The sequence below is a fragment of the Spodoptera frugiperda genome, chromosome 5 (genome assembly GCF_023101765.2).
Source record: "Spodoptera frugiperda isolate SF20-4 chromosome 5, AGI-APGP_CSIRO_Sfru_2.0, whole genome shotgun sequence".
Classification (NCBI taxonomy): Eukaryota; Metazoa; Arthropoda; class Insecta; order Lepidoptera; family Noctuidae; genus Spodoptera; species Spodoptera frugiperda.
This window is the reverse complement of record NC_064216.1, coordinates 4,996,838-5,024,689: the sequence shown is the minus strand read 5'-3', so window position 1 is coordinate 5,024,689 and position 27,852 is coordinate 4,996,838. Positions and strand designations below refer to the sequence as shown.

The window sequence follows — 27,852 nt, the reverse complement described above, 5'->3', positions numbered from 1 at the left end:
AACGCGACGAAAAGTCATTAGCGTGTGACTAATCTGAGTGACACCGACTCGGAAGATATAGCGACAGGTATGTAAAGGTAAAACAGGTTTTCACTGATGATTGAATGGTGAATGTTTAGCAGAAACTTGTGTATAATCGCACTTTGTGCAACGGAACATGGTGCACAAACGGGGCAGGAAAACACGGACAATAAACAGAGAGGTCGAATAGCGATTGACGAGACGCAACACGCACTCACTCTTTAACATACGAACAAGTACGTGAGCAGTGTGTCGTATAGAGACAGTTATCAACAGCAGACGCGATAGGAGACGAACACGGGGACTAATGAATGAAGTCCGGAGATGCTGCTGCATTCAACTATACGCAAGTGTTTAATCTGTGAGACGCGACGTCCGTAGATACTTGCTCCATTGTACTACCAAGCGAAACAAAGATACTTAACAAAATAAACATACTCCAAATGCTAATAAACATTTCAAAATTATTTATTCAGCGTTCGCCCGGACACTGGGTTAACTGCGTAATAATTACAACGATTCTGATAAGAACGATAACAATGATCGTGATAACGATTTGAAGTTATTGTGTAACATTATTACTTGTTGTGACACCATTAAAAAATAAACAAATACAAACCTTTTGATTGATAATAGCAATGCACTGGGTATGACAGATGTTAGTGATGTGTTGCATGATGATCGATATGCAGTAATATTTGTAATCAGAAATAATACTTACGGAAATAGAATCCCTCGTTTTGGTCGAATGTACGGAAATTACCTGGAACGAAGACATATGTTTAAAGAAAAACGTTGAAAGCATAATATCAAATATCTTTTGGCTAGTGAAACTTGTAAATAATGGGTTTTATTTTAACAATGACCTAAACATGTATAGAGTAATTTGAGACATGACATGGCGTGTAATGTCTACTTTCGAGAAACTTTTCCACGATAGCATTTTATAAATTGTTGCCATCTTCAACTTGAGCGAAGCGGGGTCATTGTATGAGATGCCAATCTTCACTTCAAATGTGATCTTTATTGTCTAGTTATTGCGGCTCAAACTTCTGAGAACTTTCAATATAACATGCGTTTCTCTAGTTTGGATATTGTTGTTAATCTATCAATTAATATTAAATTAATTATTGTTTGTGTTTATTTCTCTTGCAAAAATATTAGTTTAAAACCTACATAAAAACATTCAATCATTTTTCGATTCCAAAATTTTTATTCAAAATCTAATAACTTTAAATTGCGTGGTCCCTATCAAACGCCTTTCTTTACTCCTAATCTTTACCACTGCGAAAGTATCGAATAAATGCTCAATAAAGTCTCAATTGTGGGTCTCGTAACTTGATCTTTGAAAGGATAATCATGTTCGTGTCAATTCTATCACTTCGTTTCCAAAATAACTCGAAAACAATTGTAACATCGCCTATTATTTACAAGGTATTTTCTCGAAACGGTCCTATTTACGACGTCGCCTACAGAAACTCAATTTCAGCATTCGTGAAATTCTATTTGTGTTTCGACACACGTCTAGAGATAAAAAAAAATCGCTGGAAATTGATTTATCTGTCTGTTATTCGTCATAATGTCACTTGCATTTCAATTTGTGTTGTGAAATTATTTGATTAAGGTTCTTATTTGATTGGGAGTCATCTGTATGAATGTTATTTGAGCATCATTGTCTTAACTTAGCATAAACATGCTTAGATATTTCTCCCTGATTGTCCCTCGAGGGGTCGGGACGAGGGATTTTATTAATAGGGGACTAATTGGGTTCCTGTCACATTAGGTATATGTGGGTGCTTTTATCCCTGACTGTGTAGGCAAGTGGGTGGTGCACAAGTAATAATGACAAAGATGAACTGACAAAGGCATTATTAAGACTCGGTAGATGAGAGAATCGAGATCCTGAATAGTGTTGGCTGCCTATAAATAGTCTACTAATAATTAACAGTTTTTCTTTTCTCTTCTAAATATAAAGAAGGAATGTGTAATAGGAATTTGAATAAGGATCATCATGCTTTCTTTAATGAATCTTGATAGTTATACGATATTAAGTCATTTTTACTCTCAATGTCTTGTCTCACTATAAAATAAAGTCTAACGATAAAAAATGAACGAATTCCAGAAAAAAAAAGTATTCCAGTACTCTCAGTGCATCTACAGTCAGTCATTTATCAACAACTATTTTTTATGGAATAGGGGGCAAACGATCAAACAAGTCACCTGATGGTAAACGATCAGCACCGCCCGTGGACACTTAGTCAAATCAAAGGAGTTTTGTCTATACTTTAGAAAAACGTATCCCACCCAAAACATAAATGTGAAAGGCTGCCAAGTTCGATAATATTGGAATGCTTCGCCTATAAAAGAAGTGAGATCTAAATAAAAATGATATAACAAGTTGGCAAGTTTTCACACACTTTGTTATCTGTGCATCTAAATAATTTATCAAGGAAAGCCTTACGCCTTAACTCCCTTAGCAGATTCCAATTTGAAAAAATCCATTTAATCCTTAGAATTAAATCTTGAGACCCTGATTAATCCTCGAATTTAATTCCAATGCAAACAGAAATTCCGATTGATAAAATAACCAACTTTCCTCTCTACAACTCTGCAGAAGACTGGGAGACTGGAGCATTAACGTTCATCTAACGCATTTTATTCTGTGCATCTATAATTTATCAAGGAAAGCCTACGCCTTAACTCCCTTAGGATAGAAGGGTGCTTTTTCGTTGTTGTTCTCATGGCGCCCGGAGGAAGAAGTTTAAGACTCATGCATGAGGGCGTAGATTCGAAACCTGCCAACGGCAAGTACCAATGTGATTTTTTTCCGAGTTATACATTATAATATGTACTTTCTAAGATTATTTAGACACCACTGACAAACGGTGAAGGAAAACATCGTGAGGAAACGTGGACTCTCGATGCTCGATGCTCAAACGTTCTCCTTGCGAGGAGAGGCGTTTGGTCAGCAGTAGCCACTTATAGGGTAATGATGTAACGCCTTTTCTTCGCCAGTCAAGTTATTAGACCCATAGAGATAGAGGACGAGTCTGTTACTGCCACAACTTGAGCACATCTCCAGACTATTATAAAAAAAACTCAAACAAAAGGCCTGTACCCTTAGTACGAGTTTGCTTGACGTTAAATGAAATCGAAACTAGACCGCGTTCAGTGCTCTGATTGACCAGCGCAAATGAACTAACCAATCAGTGCGCTGAACGTGCTCTTGTTTTGATCTCGGTAAACGTAAAACAAACTCATACTAAGCCTACACATAGCACCCATTAAGAAATGGAATACAATTAACGAAATATTATCAGGAGTCCTTCTAACAACTTTCCCTTTCGTTACTTTGTATCAACAATTCAATGCCACCGATAGCTGTAGTACTTCGAATGAATTTTAAGTAGTACGAAGATTAATGAGTTAATTTTTTGCGCCTTCTCCGTGTCAAGTCCTTTAGTTATTGTTCGATGTCAATATCATGTTTTTATACGTGTGTAGGCTATGTTCACTAGGTTTTCATCTTAGAGAGTAGCTGTCTTAGAACAAGGTAAGAACACTTATTTTCTATAATTCTGAGGTAAATAATTATCTTGGTCAAATTACTATTTCTTTAATGACTTTGAGATAATTATTACGTGTAATCATTAGAATAATACCTACATCAGCTTTCTTTACTCTTTTGATCCAGTACGATCTTATTTTGCTTCCTTTTAAACTTCTTATTTTACGAGCATTTGACCAATCATTCTATCTCCCACGATTATATGTATTTTATATGTTTGACAAATCATGGACACATTTTAAACACCCTATGTGAGCTGTGCACAATACAAATTGTCAAATATTAATTCAATAAATGTTAATAAAAAGAAAAACTAAATAATTGTTCACAAAATATACCTAACTCTAATAAAACTACGGCCAACTACGTAAGTTAGAAATTCCCAAATGCCTGAATTAAAACAAATAAGGTCAGTAACACGTTTGACGCAAGAAATTACAATGTTAAATGGATAAAATTACAATTACAATTCAAGAGGCATGTTTTGGTGTAAAACAATAAAGTAATAAACTAACAACCTAAACACATTGAAAAAAAATTTAACGCTAAGCGAAGTATGAAGTATAAGTATTTGACGCAAAAGTATTATGATGTTATAAGTTCCGATCTCACACAAAATTCATTGAAAATTATCATCTTTGGCATTTCAAAAAGGCTTTAATTTGGTTAGTTGCAAACTATATAGAATACAATCAGGCGTTACGTTGCGGAAATCCATGCTACACTAACACTATATTACATTTTTAGTTTTAATTCCGCTTCTAGATGTATTTTTAACATACGGTGTGTAATTTCCTCGCGCTCCCTCTCGCCCGCAATTAAATCTTTAACAGACAACTTTAACAGGCGGCGGTGTAGTTGCAAACTGCTGATGCCTTTTAAAAAGGACCCACGATGGACAAGAGAATATTATTATCACACAGAGTTGCATAGACTTTAAAATAACTAGTTATTTAAAACATTAGAAATCACACGTTTAATTTCCAAAAAGGTTAATACCTTATGATAGCACATTTTAACCAGTTTCATCAGAAGTCCCCTAGAAACAGGGTTAAATTAATGGCTCTATTTGACTTTGACGTAAACGTTTGACTTTTGATCAGACCACATACGATCCTATCAACTACATGTTTCATGTAAACGTCCAGTCTTCAGCCCACACACTCAATCTCATCCGTGTGATGAATTCAATCGCGATCCTTATCCTTGCTTCGTAATCCAAAACACGAGGTTCCACATTTAGATTGGGGAAAGGGGTTGAACTTATCTAAGTAACGAAATTATTAAATATCAAACTGGTTGAGATTGAACGTGAAATGTCTTGTTAGGATAGTGTTAGTATTATTAATAGTAGAAGTAGAATTTTAGTGCTTGGAATGAATGCTACTTCTACAGAAGATTACATAATTCTATGTCTTAATGAGTTGTTATGGGCCACAAGTAAAGGTTTCGTATAAAGCTAATTCCGAAATTTTTTTCTATTATAAACCGGTATGAATAAACGATGAGCACTCGCCGCATAGACAGACAAAACATATTTTGGGATTTAGGAATTTAAGGAATTTAGAATCGGGGAATGGGAAGGGGTAATCGGGCCTTCGGCAAACTCACTAACACAACGCAACGCAACGTTGTTTCACGTCGGTTTTCTGTGAGGCCGTGGTATTACACCGGTCGAGCCGGCCCATTCGTACCGAAGCATGGTTCTCCCATACGTCTATTCACAAATTTGTTCGCTACACAAAAGTTTGAACGGAGCCCAGTCCATCTTAAAACAATGATTCCGAAATTAATACCAGCAAAAGAAAAAATCAAAGAGAGGCTGAAATCCAAAATTCATTACCAATGATCATGAATGAAAGTATCGGTTTTAGTATCAATAAGATTACTATTAGCAGTAAAAGAAAATATATGCAAGCTATTAAACGCTTCTGCCTGTCTTGCATGCCCAAGTACAAGGTTCAATAAAGTCGCAGTAATAAAAGCTAATGAACAGAAGAGGTTTCATGGCAAACCCGAATAACAAACATTAAATACATTCATTGAAACGTTTAAAATGATTGTGCATAACAAAAGCTCCACTCAACCGCGCAAAGGTTTCGAAAAAACGGAATATCAAAACAATTGTAAAGAATTTTTCGTATCGTTTTCACAGAACAACGGGCCTTTTAGTGGAATTTTGACACATTTTGTATGGAGCTTATGTCAAAATTCTAGGCTCGTAAGCTAAAGTGGAATAGAACATAGAACTAAACGGTTGAACTTAGACAATGCCGCATTGAATTATTATTTTGGGAATAAAAAGCAATGGAAGCAATCACGAACTGTTTTTTCTTACTTTAAATGTAAATAAGCATGCTATCTACCAACTTAAACTAATCTGTGGTCGTCTGGAGTCCAACTACTTTTTTTTCGCTAGACCGAGGTCAATCGATGGCTCATCACAAAATTAATGTGTCAACATTAAAAAAATATGGCCAGAGCATTGAACTCGCATATTTATGATGGGCTCTGAACAAATCCTATTTTTATTCTAGTCTTTGTCAAAACCTATTGTTTCTGTTTTCTTACAGATTTTTAGTAATAAACGAGCACACGTATCATCTGATGGTAAGCAATCGCCACCGCCCATGGACACCGGAATCACCATCCACAAGTGCGTTGCCGACCAAAGGGTCGGCACGGGGTTAGGATTGAAGTGTTGTTGTTGGTGATTGTAATTGAGCCTCCGGTAACCTCACTTACACAACGAAAGTTGTTGCACTCGGTTTTCTGTGAGGCCGTGGTATCACTCCAAACGAGCCGGCCCATTTGTGCCGAAGCATGGCTCTCCCACACTTAAAGGTTGTAAGCATTCAATGCAATTTCAAGTCTATGTTTATTAGGCACTTAGAATACTATCTATATCTTTGTAATAGAATAGACGGATAATTATTAAAATTATTTATTAGGTACGGTACCCTAAATTAATATAACTTAGAAGTTAAATATTTGTGATACATATAATATTTTATGAAGATTAATTAGTGTTTGCATCTTAAAAATGATGATGTACACAATTTTTACGCTTACATTTAGTTTATACTAAAACTAAATAAGTTTTAGTATATCTGTGAGAAATAAAATCGTGTTTTTAACCGTTTTACAAATTGCATTGACCCTATGTTAGCGTGGGTTGTGAATGTACACGCATATGTGAACAACTAGAAAATGTCGAAGGTTTTTAGCCTCTGCACTCGGGCCAAATGCGTCATACTTATCTATTACAAAATTCATTGCGGTAAAATTTTAAGGAACACTAACTGAATGAAATAACAATATATTAGCAGTTTTGCTATTTTTTGGCAATGGACGCACTCAGAATCAGTATTATCGAGTTACATATTTGGGTCAATGCGATATTCTAAAGAAAATATAAGTAACAATTTTACTTTTTTGTATAAAATTTTATTGTGGTATAAGTGCCAATGGGTCTGCCAAGTGCGAAACAAACGCAGGTTCTTTAGATGTTGGCAGTGCTTACGTCATTTATCATTCGCCCGCAGAACAGAGCCAAGCATGCTCCCGATCCTTATCTGAAATAAATTACAGTACGCCACGAATATATAGGTGTAATAAAACTACACACGACCACGTGACGGCGCCTTCCATGTATAAAACACACCGACACCCAGTTTATATTTTACGTGACTATCTTCCGAACTTTCCCCGAAATCAGAGGCCTTCGTTAAGCCATAATAATACTTGACACTTTTCAAAAAGATTCCTTAATAAATTCTCAAGTAGACTCCCAACAAAGATATTTAATAAGGGTCCAAAATAAATAACGACTATCCAGTCTAGTCATTTTACAAAAGGGATCTTGAAAAGAGACGCCTTTGGAAATAATATCGTTTTAATAAATTAGAGTAATTTATCCGAGTTCTAGGACATGCGTCTTAGTTGGGACTTTAATAAATTATCGACGATATTTTCTCAAGTTACATTATTTAAAGTAAGGGACAGTTTTGATTGACTGCTGAAGTTTCAACACAAAGTGTAATTAGCCAGTGGGATAGCAGCTTCCAAGTTTCCTCTTTAAAATTCTTCCGCTAATTGGATCCATCGCTTTATTTTGTGACAACAATCTCATTGTCATTGTTATGAGTTCGGTATCCGTGTACGTAAAGAGGAAATAATTTATCAACTAGAAAAGGAGTTTAATTTTTTATTAGTTCATTTGCGGGAGAATCCTGGTCCATAAACAAATGTAAACAATATTTGGGTTAGTACGAAAAACAGGATGAGATCATTTTTATTAGCAGTGAACTTACATTAACGAGCTCTACTAAGACATTTCCCGAAAACACGATTTATAGAAGACACACGTCAGCCACGTGGGTGTGAATTAATATGAAATTCTGCGTACACACATAGGTAGTACACATCTCGAATTTCACATTGTAAAATATTTCACGTGACTTCAGGGCTGACATTAACATTACGAGGATGGTTCCGAAAATAGAGCGGGCCACACGTTATGTGCACACCCTTACATCTGCGAAACGTGCGAGCCAAGCCGAAGATTAAGCACCCCATCATGACAGGCGAACGGTTCCGTGCAAATTACCGGGATTTGCGGTCCTGCCGACACTTAAATTACTTAGATATACCAAGCTATACATCACATCTTTTGTATATACAACGGGTTTTTTCGACGAAAATCCTGAACAGCTAAGAAATGCTTGAGACCAACTAGTACAACAAGAGTAGTTATGAAAGTGCATTTTGGTTTTTGATTTTTGATGTTCACAACTGGTTCATTCGATTCAGAATCCATGAATATGGAGAAAAACAATCCTGACCTATCTCCCATGTCATATGAAACCCTTGCTCAATAACTACAAAGTCCATTTTCGTGTGACGTCCTCGGAAGGTTTCCAGGCGCGCACCGGATGTGAAATTTTCCACAGCAGCTTCAGGATCACACGGAATTGGCGGGATTCGTTCATTCACTAATGTATTTTTGGCTTGCCGTTCGTATCGGAATGGTGTCATCGCCACGCATGTGGGATTGTGGGTTGGCGACCCCTGTAACGCAATGCAAACAAACAGCTGATCGATATCGCTACTGCGATGAAATCGTGTCCCAACAAGTAAAAGCTGAGTAGTCACACGATCGTTGACACTGATACACCAAGTTGCCATTGAACTCGACAGCTTACACGAAAACTCGTCCTAATTGCACATCGATAAGGCCTAGATTGCATTGAGGTAAAACGTAAGGCGACCTACGCCAACGATTAGGCTATCAAAGTTTACATTTTATAAAAGTTCTTGTAAACATTGGGGCGGATATAAAAGGTGAATATTTTTAACTAACTTTTTAACTTCATTGAGGTGTTTTGTAACGCCTTGACTTCTTAAGTAGGGAGCTGCACATGCTCTGCTAAAACCCTTGTGAACATATGTTCAGGAATCCATAGAAAACCCAAGTGTATAAGGAGTACTTATAGTTGCTACGCCATTACCAGCCACGTACGGGAACAGACACCGCTTTATATTCAAGGAATATAACAACAACCGACTTAAATGGATTTACTTTTTGAATGAAACATGTATGAGTACGAAGTAATTTGAAAATTTGTACGATACAGGACGTGACAAAGATATTTTCTTATGTCACGTATTTTCATTTGAAATGATTTGTTTATAAAAATAATAACAATTAGAGAGATCAGTTTGAGATCCTGTATTTCCAAAAGGGAAGATTGCAGAGGAATAGTAATTGACATATTGTCAAATACTAAGTCTTCTCAGAGTATACGTGATGTTTTGACAGGCTGATGCGTCGGTGATCTACCGGCTTATACAATGCGTCGGTCAAAAAAAAAAAATAAAGAATCAAAACCAAGCACTCCATTTTTATCCAAGGAAAGTCTTCCCGCAACATCTTTTCATTACTTAAAAACACAATGTTAAGTTTAATCCTTTAACAGATTAATTAGGAAATACCTCTGTATTTTACAAAGGTAGATAAAATGTGTAGTAGATGGGTTAACAACAGAATAGACTTCCCTCTGTGAGATAGGGTTACAGTAATGGCTTTGGCTGGCTCTTAGATTGTGCCAAGGTTAAATGTTTGGTCGGCCATTTCAAAAGATAGACTGACACATTTGCCAATGTTAAATCGTCCTTTATTCTCTGTTGAGAGAATAAGTTTAAATTGTTTTAAAGACTCATGCTGAGTTACAACGACAGAATTCAATTATTTCAAAAGCAATTTCGTTGAAGAAAAGTGGTGTAAGAATGCGCGGCCCACGAAAGTTTGCAACGCTTTTTTGGTTGGCGCAGTCCGTCTTACTTTTTCTTTAAACATGTCTAAGATTATAAAACTAGAGATAATTTGCCCGATCGAAACCGAAACTTCAAGTTTGGCTATCACTGGCCAGTACCAACGATACTGCCAAAAAACAAATCATCCCAAAACCATCCAAACTTCGGAAATATTTGGTGACAAATAAAGCGATCTATCGGAATGGCCACCATTCACGAAGTATAAAACTGAACGGATTATTTACGATATTTATATACGAAAGTCTAGAAGCGTATGTTTGGTTTGGATGCGTCGATATTTGACTACGTCACTGGAATAAGCCGTAACAAACATAAATACAGCCCTCTTCGAGACACGAGGTCCGCACGTGGCACGTGCCTATCATCATATCATTTCATAACAATTTTGTTTAAACTTATGATTCATAGCAGCTTGGTAACGATAGAACAGAATACATTTGTCGCAAACCATACTCGCATTGAGCAAGCGTGGTAATTAATGCTCAAACCTTCTCCGTGCGAGAAGAGGCCTTTGATTAGCAGTGGCCACTTATAGGCTGTACTCTTTCATCGTAAGGGTTGACAAAGAGACTACATATTTGACAGAGATTGTGCAGCAGCGCTCTCTCAAAGGCATTTTAACTTACAATCTCCAATCCAAAACGATATTGTGGCAAACCCTCTTTAATGGCGTTCCATAGTCTCTGCCTATCCGCATGGGAAACAGGAGTAAGGTTATGTTATTAACGTTACGAAAAGTTTGCAAGCTGTCACACACAACACGAACTAGTAATTCTAATTCTCTAATACAGGCAATGGGCAGGCAAATTGGCTGAGCATTTGGCGTTCAGCCCATTTCATGGAATAAAACCTTTATGCAGAAACCTCAATGGCTTACATATGTGCTCGATTATTATTATTTTGGTACCTAATCTAGTTTATATTGACGCAACATTGTAAACCTGCCGAATACGATCCGTGTTGAGACTTCCACGATCCCAGTGCCGTGGCAAATCATTAATGTTACTTTGTAACAAAAATTGGGAAAACGGTAAATTTCCATAAAACACTTTCGGTAACTAATATAACATAACAATGTATTACAATCACTGGTTATGGTCTGCAGTATCGGTGAAGGAAATTCGTTACAGCATCGAGTTACACGTGGAAACGAAACTGCGATAAATTGTGGTTTATAGTGGTTTTGTAAACGCACGCGTACTGATGAGATTTTATGTAATACTTAGGTAACTTCTAGAATATTAGAAGTTTTACGTAGGTACCTACTAATATAAAAACCTATAATATAAAAAGTTTAGATATGTTTGAAGTCTTTGCAGAGTGTGTTTATTATTGTTTATCACATCGTTTTTACCCTTTCGGCAGAGGTATTTTCAGAAACAGTTTCTTACTAGCTTCTGCCAACGGCTTCGCCTGCGTTCTAGTAGGCTAAAGTCCTATCACCCAAGTCAGGGCATACCCTGCCTGGATACCAAATTTCATCAAAATCCCCTCTTATTTCTACAACTGTTCAATCGACCAATCAGTCAGGCTATTAACAACAGTAGTTTAGTACATTTTCTTTATTTATTTATTTTTCAGAATGTCAACTATATTTCTAAACATAATTACTAATTTTTTTTTTTATTCATTTTTATAATCTTCAAAATACAAATTAGAATAGTTACAGATTTGGAAACAACGTTCCGTTAGCAATCACCACTATAGCTACAGACGGAGAAATTATTCAGACAAGAATCCTACACGAAAACTTACAACATTAACAGCTGTTCACAAAGTTATTTCAGTTCACTTCTGAACTGTCAAAAACAAATCTTCAGGACTGAAAGGTCTTTAAACTGGGCACGACTAAGTTTATACCCCAAACCCTGTATATGACATGACCGGAATATCAGAAGATCAGTAATAGCAAAAAAATTTGGGAGTACCCATGGATAATCATAGTACTAAATTTAAATTATAAGTTTGAAATCACTAATCTGCTTTGAGCAAGCGTGGTAAATAGTTTTTTTTTGCTTTTTAAGCATCATACATATAACACTGAGAAATATAACAAAGCTTATCGTAATAGATTAATAAAAAAATCACAGTTTACTCGCGTACATTAATGGAAAAACGGTCAACTAGTTTCGACGGCTTTATTTTTATGCGGCAGACGCGATCTGCACATACTGCTCATGATGGAGAGTGCCTCAGTGATTTGGACTTTTCACTAATAAATTATTTATTAACACGAATAAATCGCCATCATCAGACATAAAAAAAAATATTAAAAAATAGGTGTATCATAAGCACCCTTCTATCAACCCCTATTGAGTCTAACAAGCATTAATATCATGACAGATAAACGAAAAAAAAACAAGTACTATCGCCGTCAAACATCAAATAACAGGTATCATTGAAATGAGGGTAACCGTCGTCACATCAACGTCACTTTTAGCCAGTAATATGACAAGGAACAAATATTCATCGCATTGCTGAAATATGATGCTCATTAGGGGTGCTTTTCCATCAGAGATGTGCTATGCTACGTTGCTGTGGAAGCGTTTGACTTCCACCAATCATATTCATTGGTACACATAGCTTAGCACTGGTGGAAACGGACTTAGCTAAGCTATGTTTTTATATGGAATGATGCGTGCTATGGATGTGTGCTATGGGTGGCTTCCCTACTATCGATACATCGCATACTCGAGCAGCTACCTTGCGGCGGCGCATCTTCGTAACATAGCTACATAGCACATCTTAGGTAGAAAGCACGCTTAATATGTTGGATATCAAAAATCTGATGGTAGATGTAAAATCAGAAGCATGTAGTTTTTCATAGCATTTATACTCACTTAGATATATATAAACTGAATGGATGCGCTATACAAACACTCAAGAATTCAATGCACCCGAAACACTACAACTATTCTAAACTTCCCATGCTTCGAAACAAAGTTTCTCAAAGTTTCGTTGCAATAAACCGCATCCAACAACGAAGTAAATACATAAACCTTAAGTATGTATAATTTTACTTACAAAGGCTGTCCAGAGGTCAAAGTACAAGACACGGGAACTTTTTTTTTTGAGGGAGGAAAATCATCCAATGACTAATCCCGCCTTGGGCGAGGCGAGAGGGAGTGTCAGACTCTTACTGACTAAAAACCACCCTGTTCCTACTCCTGCTTTTCGAGCCGGAGCCCCGGTAAACCAGTAGGCAGTCCGCAGCTCCAAAGTCACAGGAACTTAACAACAAAACAATAAGTTTGTTTCTCTTTGATACTTGAATTTCTCCGGAACTCCGCTTATATTCAGCATTGTTCGTTGCCCTCGAAATAATTAGCAAACAATACATTTCTAAGTATGAAATGTTGAGGTTAACATCATCGGACGGGAGACTACTTTTTATAAAAAAAAAAAATGTCCCGTTGAATTGGGAACCTCCGTTTTGAGTCGATAATTCTCATCATTCTCTGCTATTCCTCATCCATACAAAATATTTAGTAAATCTCCTATACTGTTCCTGAATGCAACATACTGCTACGTCACGTAAAATTACTGAATTATCAGTACCATTAGTCGCTTAGTATGAGTTTGCTTTACGTTTAAAGTAATCGGAACGAGATCACTCGATATATAACACTATGTGAAATGTTAGTAAAGCAATTTTAAGTTGCACAAATCGAAAACTTCAGATTCAATGAAAATTTTATATTGCATCCAAAACTGAAATGACTATCATAAAGTTTAATAGATACTTAAGTGTTTACCCACGGATATGGGCACTTAACAAAATATTTTACTGTTTCAACTTGGTTCGTTAAGAAACTGTCGCAGTCTAGACATGTTTTTATCTAAATTCTATCTATTATTTTATGAACTAACATTCTATAGAAACAAACTATTTAATAACTTTGATGAGGGTTCAAAATTAATGTCGTCCATTGTCAAAATTACAAGTTTCTTCAAAAGATAGTAGTAGGGCGATCCTCTAGTATTTATTAATTAACTCAATAGTATTATTTAATAAGTTTTTGTAAGAAAATAAGTTTTCTTTCGGAAAGTCCTTTTGTCATACTGTCAAGAGAATTTGATCGCATTGATCAATTAGATGGCTGTAGAGTATGGACGACGTTGCGCGTTCAATTATTAGGTTTTAAATATTAAACCAATTCATTAAATTCCAGATAAAAACATAAAAGTTTACTTTAACAAAACCTACAGAATATTATTTGAACCATTCAATGCTGCACGGCTGGAGCGGTGGCTGGCAACTTCCTACTAACTTACGTGAGTGAACCGTTATTTTTAGTTAATTTAGTATGTCTCACGAAGGTAAAAAAGTAATTGCAGATGTTGACATGTGTAAGACATCAGTCTCAGATAATTAGAGTTCTGTTGTGTTAGGTCAGGACTGAATAAAACAAACATTCTCATAAAAAATGTTACAAAATACTAATGATCATTAGATACTGTTGCCACTAAATAAATAAAACATTCGTTCTTGATACATAACATTACAGAACCAATTCACTCAACAAAATTTAATATTTAAAATAGTTGTGTAACAAAATTAAACATTATAGGTAGAATCTGGAACATTAATGATAAAGTGAGACAGAACGAAAAAGAGGAATTATGCTCACAGTATGATAAATAGCAAATGACCAATACGACTAATAAAGAAGAAGTACTGAGGTGTTTTACGTTCACACTAAACTTCCATCCGGAGTTGTTCACAGTAGGTAAGAGACTACTTAAAGATTCAATAATTAACCTTCCTCAGGAATCACTATTTGTTGGAGAAACTACTCCAAAATCCATTCAGTAGTTTACTAGTTTATCACAAACATACACACGCAACATGTATATTCATGGCGTACCCATACGCCTCAAAGAGTCATCAGATCACCACAGATCACACAGTAGGGCTGATGCCGGTACCGGTTACTGGGGCTCTGGTTCAAAAAGCAGGAGTAGGAAAGGGGTGATTTTTAGTCAGTAAGAGTCTGACACTGTGAAAGCAATTGCATTATTAGTCCCCCTTTTAAAAAAACACACGCAAAAATATAAGGATACCTTTTCTTAAAGCTAAAAATAACCTTTTCTAGACGTTACGTTTCGTCCTTCCATTATCATAGTTAATGATAAAATACGGTTTAATACAGACCAACAAAAGCCGTATTTCAACTGAATAAGTGCTGGTTTAGCTGAATTAATTTATAGTTAGTACAATGCTGCAGTGTCGCTCGCCAGTGTACACGAGAAATTCGTTAGTATGACCTAACTTGAGGCTAAGATGGAGATTGTGCTTTAAATTTTCTCCGCAGACGCTGAATATGTATTCTTCTAGGGCTATATTCTTCTTCAGACGGCACAACAATGAAAAATCTTTAGAAGGTTTACCGGATTTCGGTTTGCATAATGTGTGAGTTACTCAATAACTATCTTAACTCATACAATTTTTATTTACTAATCGAAAAAATCTAGGCACAAAAGTCCAGTACAATAATTGGCCACAAAAAGCTCTACGAAGAGACGAGTGGTAGGGAGGCTTTTGCTCTGCAGTGGGACGACAATGGCTAACAAAAAAACTAAAAACATTTGTAGGACTGGCTCTAACTTTTTTGTATGCCAAAATATCGAAAAGCTGAGACCTGTATCAGTACCCACTAAGTTTATAGTTTTACAAATAAAAATACCTATTCCTTGATAATTTAATCTACTACTACATCTACATCACAAGAAGATTTAGAATTTAGAATAGAAAACGAAAAAAACCTAGACAAAAATAGAAAAAAAGCTAACAACAGTAATCCTAATCCGTAGACATAAAGTAAATTTACAAAGTTATCTGACCTGTGAACAAGAAAACGAACTTAAAACTTAAACGCTCGTTTTAAATTCATCGCGATCCTCGACCACGAAAAGCGGTATGACCTATTCTGTAGTCTTCAGAAATATTTTAGTCCTTACCGCCTGTCATATTAGTCGAGAGGTACCGACGCTACGTGCCCATGTCAAGGGGCTGCCTTTATGAGGGTCTTTGAATTCTAAAGTACCACCAACCTGATCGTATGATTTTAACTTGTAACTCTTGTAAGTAAAATGTAGGAGTTTCGAGATTTTATTGTAACTTTCGTAAGACATATTAAATTATTTATGACTAAATAAAATAAATTAATTATTAGACATATTATCACACGACGAATACTGCTCATGAATTAGCATGCCTCTAGCATGGCTTGAAACCAGTCGAGTTCCTCGTCAAACAGTTACGTGAATAAGCCGATAACATAATAATTAACTGTCGAAATGTACAAAATAGTGGTTGGTATTTTTTTTCTTAAAAGGAAAAAAAATGATTTTTGCGACTGATTTTCCTGCAATATTATCATGTTATTCTCAGAAGCTTATTTTATAAAGTTATACAGAATTTTGTTATTTGATGGAACACATCCTTAATTCACTTTTTTGGAATGATGTAATTCTGCATTTTCCTTAGATGTATTTTCAAGAATCAGACGAACATTCGACATTGAGTCACTTCATAACAATTTTGGAATGCTTTAAATATCATAGAAATTTAAATTCTGCAAGCGACGTTCTTCACTTGGCCTCTTCTGAATTAAGTTTGGTTTAAAACACGTGGAACGATTGCTTCTGTTCTCTAAAACCCAGTTGGGTTGTTGGTACTACATTTTAGCATGCTTCTCTCATCATTACCATAGAACTGTACTCTCTAAATAAAATCTACTCGGAGCTGCGGACTACCTAGCACGTAACCGTGGCTCTATCTCGAAAAGCAGGAGTAGGAACGGGTCGTTTTTTGTCAGTAAGAGTCTGACACTCCTTCTCGCCTCGCCAAAGGCGGGAGAAGTCATTGGATGATTATCACGCCTCAAAAAAAATACTAATAAAATCTAGTAGAATTAACTAAACCGTTAACATAAAACTATGAATTTTAACACCCACATTACTTTTAAATGCTTCTTAACTTAAAGCAAATAATAATCTCAATAAAACCCTGTAATAATAACGAAATATGTTATTACTTTGTCAGATGATAACTATGGGCATAACACTGAATTTTATTGACCACATAATAAACTACAGTAATTTTATGATGCCACCCATTCTCCATTTCATAAAGGTCTTTGTAATAAACTTTGTCACTCGCACGAATATGTTTTAAAAACTAACTTAGGGTTAAAATGTAATTTAAAAAGCACATCATATTTTTACTGTGCATTGTTACTACGCTTGGTTTTCATACTAGTTTTTACTGCATATGAGATTTTCAAGGATAATGCTATTTAGGGTTAATCAAGAATTTTGTATCCAGCGTTAGTCCTAGGCGTTGATAGCAATCTGTCCGCATAGAATAAAGTCGTTCAACCGAATCAATTTTTTGATGAATCAAAGGAACACAATGTTATGGTCTTTTGTGTTCCAGACAGTGCATTGTCCTCTGTTGAAAGTTTTCAAACCACGTTGAATAATTGCCTAATCACTCAACGTAAAAATTTTCGTTACAATTCGCTGTAAATCATATTAACAACTTTCTTGCAATTTATACAGACAGATTGGAGCTGTCATACAATAGTGGACTAGCTACTTTCCATATAAAAAGCCATTGAAATGTTCAAAAGATCATTACTCAATACATGACATCCCTCCAGACATTCCGAACTTGACCTTGTATCGCCCTTGACCCCCGCAAAAATAGGAAAAAGTCCACAAATGATGAATTGGATGAAGATTATGATAATACCGTCGCACTCAATTCTCGAAGGAACAAAACGCTGCCGGTCCATTGTGCGTGCGATATAGATAATTTATTATCCTATCTAGTTTTCCACCCCGCCCGCAATGGCGGACGATTAATCACAACAACCTAAGAAATTAATTATAAACGTTACCCTCCAAACAAATGCTTTGACGGTCTGCATTTGCGGAGAATATTTATTTATTGAAAGATTTTGAGGGAAATTTTTGTTTACCCCAAAATATGTATTGACTCGCATACAGCCAAAACACATTTTTTACATTTGGTGGGTCGCCTGGTCATAAGTGGTAAGGTAGTTTTACATTTGTTCATTTGAAACTTCTATTATATTATATCCGTATTGGTTTATCTAAATTTTTTTTTTTATAAGAACCGTATTGTAAAAGAAAACCAAAAGACTAACTTGGTTACCTACATCGGTGTAATAATGAACTAAGTATAAAGTAAAAGAGAAGTAGTAGCTTTCATACATTAAAGTACGATTATATTCTACGCCGCGAAACAGCAGAATTTAATGGTATTTATCATTCTTGTTTTCGATCGATTCCACTTTAGTTCAGCTTTTAAATACGCAAATGTTACTCATGCTCCCAATATCCGTAATATAAATATCCTATTGGAGAACGAATTGTAAACAGTACAGAGAAAATAAATGGAACACTCTGTAACTAGTTAGAATGTTCCAGAATTCTTCAAGTACCCTGCAGAGTTTGATCTAATTGGACAACAGTACAATTTTGGTAATTTCAAGAAATGTGCAAAACAAGAGGACGCTCCACGATGTGACGAATAGATTGTATGAGAAGCAATAGAATTATCTACATACTCCTTATTATTATTCTTTATATTTATTTGCTCAAGTGTGAGGAGTCAGCAATCGCACTGGCGAATATAAAATACATCAGTATTTTGTTACCAAGAAAAAATAATTCAATGTTGAAGAAAAATATTCTGGAATTACATTGTTTTCAACATTACATTACCTTAGTACCATTAACATAATTGACTAAAGGAAGTAACAGTGAGTGTTAAAACGATTAAAGACGACAAAGGTGCTTCTTTAAATTAAATTCTCAAAGCAAATAATCACAAGAAAGGGCTTCATTTAGGATTTATTCAGTGTTCCGCTAAGATTTGTAGAGCTCACGTCTACCGGAGTTTTTATTAGACTATCCTTCACCAAGTAATTACCAGTAATCATTTCAATTAACTCTTTATTAAATTCCTTCACATACTTCACGCTGTTTTTGTTGCAAACACATTCTAAAGAATCTTTTCAATCTTTCATCAACGGTTTTTAATCGCTTTCTGCTTTTCCACCTTCACACTTCAGCTAAATACGTTCTCCACGAACTCAGTATTTACAGCTTATTTTCATTTCAGCTTTCACGGCCGAATCTTCCGCATCGTTTAATATAAGGCACTCGTGCCGACCTATGAACAATCTCGCTACTATTTAAAAATTAAACCTGCGCAGTGTACAGGGAACTTTTGCGTCGGAATTAAAAATGAATTTCAATTTCAGCTTCCAGCAATACAAATAATTCAAGTGACTTACAATATAAAGTGGAACGACAAGTAATTAAATTGCGTCTGAGTTGAGTGCTTTCTAACCGTGTTGAAAAACAAACTTGTTAGGAGTTGTATCAAACTCGTAGCTCCAAACAAATTAGGAATATCGAAAGCACTTGGAAGAATGACGTTAAAGGAAAATTGTATCATGCAATGGTTTCTAGTATCCCCATCGCACATAATGGCCTCGGGGAAAACTTCACCAGCGCTCAAATATAATTACGAGATGTTATCTCGAAGATGGAAGACCATTTACGTTTATTAGAGATTAAAAGGGTACATTTACGTAGGGTGGATAGCAATTAATAACACCATCAATTTAACAAGTTTGCCCAGTTGATTGGCCAGTTGTTGAATAGCTATGTGTAAGGTTAGCACCAAATTAATTAGATCGCTATTGCAGCCAGAAATAAGTTTTGCGATATCGCATGTGACTATTTTGAGTGGGCTCACATGATACGACTAAATAGCTTCGTCAATAATATATTTTACACCTGAATTGACACTCGTTCCGAATCTATTCAGATCAAATTAACGCTCGTTTTTGTAGTTATAATTTGATTTATAACACGTTTCCTGTTCAATATTACTTATATCCAAATTTTATTTCAGGTTCGACTGGGGATTTCTATAATTTTGCTCGAGGAAGGGAGGGAAGGGTTGAAGGAAGGTTATGGTAAATTGATTGATTGATTCTATTGCCAGGTATATGGAAATCGTGCATTTTGATGCGGAATCCCATACCTACGTCATGAATGGTAGAAACTACAACTAAACACTTAAGAAAGTGGAAACACTCGTAACTCACAATGACGCTATACAAACTTTAGTGGATGCATAAAACTGTTCAATAACTCAAGTTTTCTAGACTAACAATAAACATATTTATAACACCTCTCAGATGCATTCAGAGTCGTCAAATCGCATAATAATCTTCTACGATAAATAAAGGATTTTATGAATCATGAAACAGTTCTCGAGGAAATCGTTTGTGGGTTTTATGGGCATATTTATCACATCATCGTTTCACGGGAATCGTAAAATGAATCAGTTTTACAACATGGGAAAGGTTAAAATAATGGTTGTAAAAGAAAATTGTAAATTTTCCATCGCTTCGTATATGAATGATGTCTTTTGTATGTGCCTGAGTAGACAGTTTGGTGTCATTGACATCTGCAGTTTACGACATAAGGTAAGGTAATGACGAATTCGTCTTAGTTCGTCTTGAGAAATGAAGGAAATTGTATTCGCATTCTGCATAGCTAATGTAGGAGTAACGCCGGGAATGATTCATCTGGTTACCGAGAGTAATTTAATTAGCACAGGTGCTTTGCCAATCCACGAAACTCATAATCATAATGTCTTCCCCGAAGAGGATAAGCAGAAATATACCCATCATATTAAGTGGTTTAGGAGTGGGGGCAAATAAATCATTTCTACGTATAAAACGTACCTAGAAGTGACGTCGCGCGATATCTCAAATCAATATTTTCCAAAGTATTTGTTTCCGAAAGAAAATAAAAAAATACATGTCTAAAATTTTTGAATAATCTACGGATATAAGACGGACATTAAAATAAAAATTAATCATCTACACTATTCTCCATCAAACAGTACTCAGACCGTTTAATTTTTCCTAGAACCTACCATTAGAGCATTTAGCTCTTCAAAATCCTAGGCATCCTAAACTGGACATTCTTGAGATATATTGAAATAGTAGGTGGCTAAGCGAAGCCAAGAAAATAGGTCAACATAGATTTATCATTGACGCGATCATGAAATATTGCAGCGTTATAATCTAATACATATTGTAGTCGTATAGATTTTATTACAGTTTGAGTGTTATTTACTCATATATCACCAGTTGTTTATTAGTACATACATACGTTAGTAAGTAGTTTGAATGTGTGGAAGTTTGTGTGACATCGATAATGCCGCCATTACATAAAGTAGTTACTACAGAAAGAGTAATAATAAATGAATGTGTTTTCATTATATCAAAAATATCAGGAGGTAATATTTTGATGGCTGTTTCTTCTGATTGTAAATAATCCTGATTTTAATAAAATAAATTGTCATGAGGAAGAATCCCACTGTGACTTGTAAATAGTAGAGCTTTTCTCAATATCGAGCGAGTAAATCGGCATTTTATATTTACTTAGGACTTGTTTCTTAAGGTTTGGATAGTCGCTATGTATCAGATTACATTGAATTAAGAAAGTAATTTGCATACATAAGTTTGTCGTGCCCTAATATGTAGGTGGTGAAACAGGCGCTTAATATGTCTCACTATGTTACTATACAAATAATCCCGATTTTCCACATCCAAATAAATAATTTATTCAAAACAATATTCAATCTCCTCCACTCTTTTTCTCTTCATCTCTCTGCAGAAAATTCTCCCAAAGTTTACAAGCTGTGCCTGATCTGAGTCACACGTGGAACGTCTGACACAGAAAATCTTTCATTGATGAGACGCATTGGTGTAGACGTTGATTGCTTACGTTCCAAATACCAGTTCGACATTTACGTGTTTTTTATATATACGACTGTAGAAACGTTGGGTTTTAAATAGATCATTTCTAAAGATTACTTTGTCTGCGAACATTTTTGTTAAACAATATACAACGTGTAACAAAATACCCATATACATCAAGAAGCGCTGATGAATACAGGTTGAATAGAGTCTCTAAACGAAGTTTCAGCTTAAAATACGTTTAAAAAAAATTTGTACCAAATACTTGGTATCGCATGGTTCTTGATTTTAAATCATACAAATATGTCACAACACTACAGGGGTCACTCGCTAATATTACGAAACATTTTTTCTGTCATCTTATCGCCTAGTATATGTCTACCTAATTTTGAATCACGCGGCGGCGCGATTTAAAAATTCATAACTTGGTACCATGAAAACATGAGTTTCAAAAACCCTTACCGTATTGTTTGTTATGTTATTTAGATGCCGTGCAATCGATATGTATACCCCCTTTTTGTTACACGTTGTATATAGAGTACTAATGTGAGATTAAGGTAAAGTAAAAGCATGTACTCAAATAAGTAATTAGAAGGGTGTTTATCAAACAGAGGGCAAAAAGGAGGTGGTCATGATGATGTGGTATTTAATAGGTTTCTTATACAGTTCATAATTGATGATAGTGGTCTAAGCTCATTATTAATTAACGCAGGAATCCTTCTGCACATGTTGAACAGTTTTCAGTGCAAACTGGACTTGGCAATATGCCTCTTAGATTAGCTAGCTTCTGTCAGCTTCGACCACGTTCGTGTGGAGTAAAAATTCTATCACCCAGATCAGGTCATACCCAGTCTGTATACCAAATTTCATCAACATCCGTTCAGTAGTTTCAGCGATTGACGCCCAAACATACAAACGAACAACTATCATATTTATAATACCTATACGTAATAAGAAGTGAGATAACTGATAGGATAATATACACAAATTGATCGCACGGTTGGTGCGGTGGCTGGGTAACAGGCTGCCGTGCAACATGTCGCGGGTTCGATTCCCGCAAGCAACAACTCTTTGTGTGATCCAGTTGTTTCGAGTCTGGGTGTCATGTGCATGTGAAATTGTAAGACACAGGAGAAAATTCTAATGTGGGACAACGTTTTTTTAAGGAAAAAAAAAAGATTGTTCTCTTTTTATTGAATTCCATATCAGCTTACATTAAAGGGTGAGGTACAATACAAACCTGGTTTTCTCCGCATTCGCCACTGCACCGGCGGCGGCGCCGGGCTGCCGGAGCCCGACGATGCCAGCTTGATGCCGTCACCTGCAACAATACACCTTTTATTAATATCGTAAAATCTAGTAATAATGGAAATACGAGCCAATTCCCATGAAACAGCAATATTACACTTGCGTTTTCCGAGAAACATGCTATAGTTACGTTTTCAGTGCAATACTACGAAAAAGGGAAGAGCTATATTTCATTACTAAAAGCTTTGTCAATACCGTAAGTTTACTTGGCCAAAGGTATCGTATCTAATCATATAACTTAGCTGGCTAGTAGATAGGCCTTATAATATAACAATTGTTCCAATGACTTCTCTCGCCTTGGGCGAGGCGAGAGGGTGTCAGACTCTTACTGACTAAAAACCACCCCGTTCCTACTCCTGCCCGTCGAGCCGGAGCCCCGGTAAACCCGCTAGGTAGTCCGCAGCTCCGGATTAGGCATCAGCCCTACTGGGCCCCATCTGTGGTACTGAACAGACCATATAAAGCTAATTTAACACTACTGAAAATGGTGTTATAACATCCTCATTGTATATTTTTATACCTCATGAACAAACACAAACAAATCAAAGAACTTTTCATGAATAAAGAAAAGCATTTGATCAGTTTTTCACCGAAGTTTACTCAAGCATCTTAATTTAATCTCACGACATCTATTGGCAAACTGTCTAACTAACAAGAGCCGCGAAGTAAGCGACGCTGCGGTGGACCGCTGAACTAGTTCTAACCTTGGCTGGCAGCGCCGTGAAGTAGTAAACGTGGACAAAGGTAGATGGCGTTAGGCACACTAAAACAAAACTTGATTGTAATGGTTGAAATAATTCTGTTATTAGTCCAGTCAATTTAGGAATTCACCTCGGAATTCGAGATACCCAGCTGTAATTTTGTATATACTTGTATATTGACCCCCTAAAACTTGTCTCAAAACCTACATATGGTAGGGTGTAAGCAACCCTTAAAATTCAGGGTCAAAGGGCCCAAAAATCGTTATTTTGCGGTTTTTTCGAAATATCTCATTTCCTATGGGTTTTTGGTAATTGTATTCAATAGCAATATTGTAGCATACAAAATTCTCTACAACTTTTGTATAAACTTTTTTTTATACGGTGAACCGTTTTCGTGATAGAGGGCGGAGAGCGCGCGGTCACTGCATCTCTTCAAAAAAATTTTTTTAATAGGCTTCTAACCTATCCGTGATGGTTATCTATGGATAGGACATAAAAAAATACGTCATGGTTCCTAAAACCATTTTTCGTCAAAATCAATCGTTTGAAAGATAGACACTTCCAAAGTGGAAAAATGAGGTCTATCGAATGTGTCCTGCCCCCTAACTTTTAAAATAAGTTAGTAAGAAAACTAAAAAAATATATGCTGTAGATTTTAATGAAAACTTTCAACGAAAATTGGTTTGAACGAGATATCATAATTAGTTTTTAGAGAGATGTTAGTTATTAGTTATTAGTAGAGATGCAGTGACCGCGCGCTCTCCGCCCTCTATCTCGAAAACGGTTCACCGTATAAAAAAAAAGTTTGTACAAAAGTTGTAGAGAATTTTGTATGCTACAATATTGCTATTGAATATAATTACCAAAAACCCATAGGAAATGAGATATTTCGAAAAAACCGCAAAAAAACGATTTTTGGGCCCTTTGACCCTGAATTTTAAGGGTTGCTTACACCCTACCATTTGTAGGTTTTGAGACAAGTTTTAGGGGGTCAATATACAAGTATATACAAAATTACAGCTGGGTATCTCACATTCCGAGATTCTTACCTAATTTAACCTTATTTGACTGGACTATATGGCGGCAAATGAACAAAGTTTTCTTTGCGAAGTAACAAATTCGCAAAGATAACATTATAAAGCCTTACTTTTTTTGTATCACAGCGCATATTTAAGAAAAAAATCTTCCAAAACACAAAAAACGATAATGGAGCTTTTAAAAGGACGTGTTTGGAATAAAAATATAAGGAAATATAAGGAAATGAAACACACTCCAGACTCCAGGTGAACGTAAATGAAAACATTAAATCTCGATGGTGAGATGGTACTTGGAAGTGCCGTATTGAAATTTCTTGCACGCCAAGACGTAAAATGCGTAAACAATAAACTCGAATAAAGACATAAAAGCACAATAACAGTTTTATTATGGAGCCGATACAGTGAAATGCTTTTAATAGCCCGTTGAACTGTAAACATAGAAGGAATTTGAAATTCTAATAGGCTTCGGACCACTTTCTATAGCAATCAGAGGGCGTATAATCTGGAACTGTTACATGGGTATAAATCCATTAAAGTACTTAATTAATAGCTCGTCATTCAAATTTTGTCCCTTCTATGCCTATTTTTAGAAGTACCTAGTACTTAGACTGAAATTTTCAACAGGTTGGTAACAAGAGTTGGGTAGGCTCACACTTACATCTAAATCGCAGTATTTTAACTTAAACTACCTACTAATAAATTATGTGAGTTATAGTATATCAGACTCTTACTGACTAAAAACCACCGCGTTCCTATCCTGCTTTTCGAGCCGGAGCCCCGGTAAACCCAATACGTCGCAGCTCCGGAAAAAATTACTCTTAGGATTTAAACTATTGTAGAGGCACCTCTAAAACCAACTTTTATAGGCACATAAAGTAGAGCAATTTATTTTAATAGAGACCCCTTTCTGATCCATAATCGATATTAAATATAAAAGGAACCAAAAAATCTTTCGTTCTTTCTAGTAACTACAACTAGTTAGTCAGAAGTAAAGCCATTTTCTAATTCACTGTAACTAATGAGTACAACACAAATACAATGTAGTTACCAATACCACATGACGTCAACGTCCATCGTATAGAAAACCAATTTGTCCCACACCACAGGATGACATCAGAACAACACGAATTGATACAAAATACTGTCCAGCGACTGCCATGCAATTAGGAGATCGTTATCATAACGTTTTGGGGCAATAACTGTTGTAACTAGTTGTAACATAACTAGTTACTCGTTATAACCTATTGCGTCTTTTAATTCGGTTATCCGAAGAAATTGAGGTCAGTGTTTGATGTAAAAGAATGCTCGCATTAATTATTATTATGATGTGTCACGAAATATGACATTTGGTGACACAACTGATGCGACTGCCATTACTATAAAAGGAGTTATTTCAATTTATGCCATAAATAGCAAATACCAACCCTAGTGTTTATTGCCCTTATTTTAGTTTCTGTTGCAATTTTCCTTAATTGTCTTTTGTCATGTATTTCAGTGTAATTTCACTAATTAGGATTAATTGCATTTTTGGTGAATAATCTAAGTTAGATATCGTTGTGTTGATTACATTCCAGGTAAACATGTACATTGTACATACGTGGAAGGTATTGATTGATTACTTTGATCAAAGGTACAAATAATTCATTATCTGTTATTAAACTAGCAGGATTCCGATTCCGATACCAACAAAAACGCCAAAAAAATCACGAATGTTGAGTATGGTCTTCCGTCACATATTTATTTTATTACGTTTTTAGCAATTATTGTTAAAGCGGCCATATGCACATCATCTGACTGCCTAGCGGGTTACCGGGGCTCCGGGTAGAAAAGTAGGAGTAACTAGTAACGGCCTGGTTTTTAGTTAGTAAAAGTTTGACACTCCCTCTCGCTTCGCCCAAGGCGAGAGAGTTGATGTTTCATTGGATGATTTTCTCCCCTCAAAAAGACACATCATCTGAGAAAATTACAACTGTATAGCGGTTGCGGTCAGATACTGCCTGCTGACAGACAAATGGACGGATAGCGAAGTTCTCGTAATGCGGACCTATTTTCATACCCTTCAGTAACAGAGCTCAAAATTCAGAACAAGTTCTAGGAAAACGATCTGGTTAATGTTTAAGTATACAAAAGATTCGTTTCTGAAAACCTAGAAAGCTGTGTGGGTAGAAAAAATTTCCACAAGAACAAAAGCATAGCCTACCTACCATTAAATTCTAACTAAACGACTATTTCTATAATGTCCCCATTTCGATCTGGAGTCCCATCTCGAATAAGGCCACAATTTCGGTAATTTCCATCCATTTCAACGTTTTAACGCAAAATAAAATATAAAATGGGACCTGCGGTATGAAAATTTGGCAATTCCTAATGTCCACCAGTACCTGTTAGTCTAACATCTGTTTTTTTTTAATCGGGGTAAAAGCATCGCTTCATTTAATTGTTTAGTCGACCATAGCAAGGGACGGAACGTAGATTAAAGGTAATATCTAACGTTTGTCTCGTCAAAGGACCTATTATTTGAAGTACTACGTATAATGACGGTTCAAATTTAATAAATGAGACCTCTAGGTACTGCTTTTTGTCTGAATACCCAAATATTTTTTCATTGGTCAAATTACGCAACTACGGAAAAGTATTTCACTTCAACTACGAAAAAAGTATTTCACTTTATTTTTTCAATTGACTAAAAATCACGGTTTACTCACGAACATTAATCGAGAAAAGCTCTACTAGTTTCGAGTCACAGAGGGACTCTTAATCATCAGCAGCGTGCGCAGACGCGGCCATGTCGGGCAGCCTACTCAATTTTTTCAATGTTAGATTAACAGAACAAATCTGATCTTAATTTTTTATTCGAAAATATAGTTTTAAAACCCTTTACACACTGAACACATAACAAAACTAAATGAAATTAAAAAAGGCACACTTCACACTGCTTGAGTTAATTGGGTATTGGTTTCAAACAACATTATCAAGTCTTGTAGCACTTGGAACCTAATTAATTAGTAGGCAATGCTATAAAATAGAATAACTAGTGGCTGATTGAGTGTACATTCAAT

At 35.7% G+C, this 27,852-nt stretch overlaps 1 protein-coding gene across 2 annotated transcripts in view; it reads right to left on the bottom strand.

The window, feature by feature from the left end:
- LOC118272049 (dual 3',5'-cyclic-AMP and -GMP phosphodiesterase 11) overlaps positions 1–27,852 on the bottom strand; it is a 226,378-nt gene that overhangs the window by 143,570 nt on the left and 54,956 nt on the right. The window contains exons 2-3 of one of the 2 annotated variants that reach the window (XM_050693591.1): positions 22,988–23,068; positions 743–784 (exon numbers count right to left, since the gene is read on the bottom strand). In XM_050693591.1, coding sequence (XP_050549548.1) covers positions 743–784; positions 22,988–23,003 — 58 coding nt within the window. In that variant the 5' untranslated portion in view covers positions 23,004–23,068. The remainder of the gene's footprint in view (positions 1–742; positions 785–22,987; positions 23,069–27,852) is intronic. The other variant, XM_050693595.1, reaches the window with a different exon arrangement.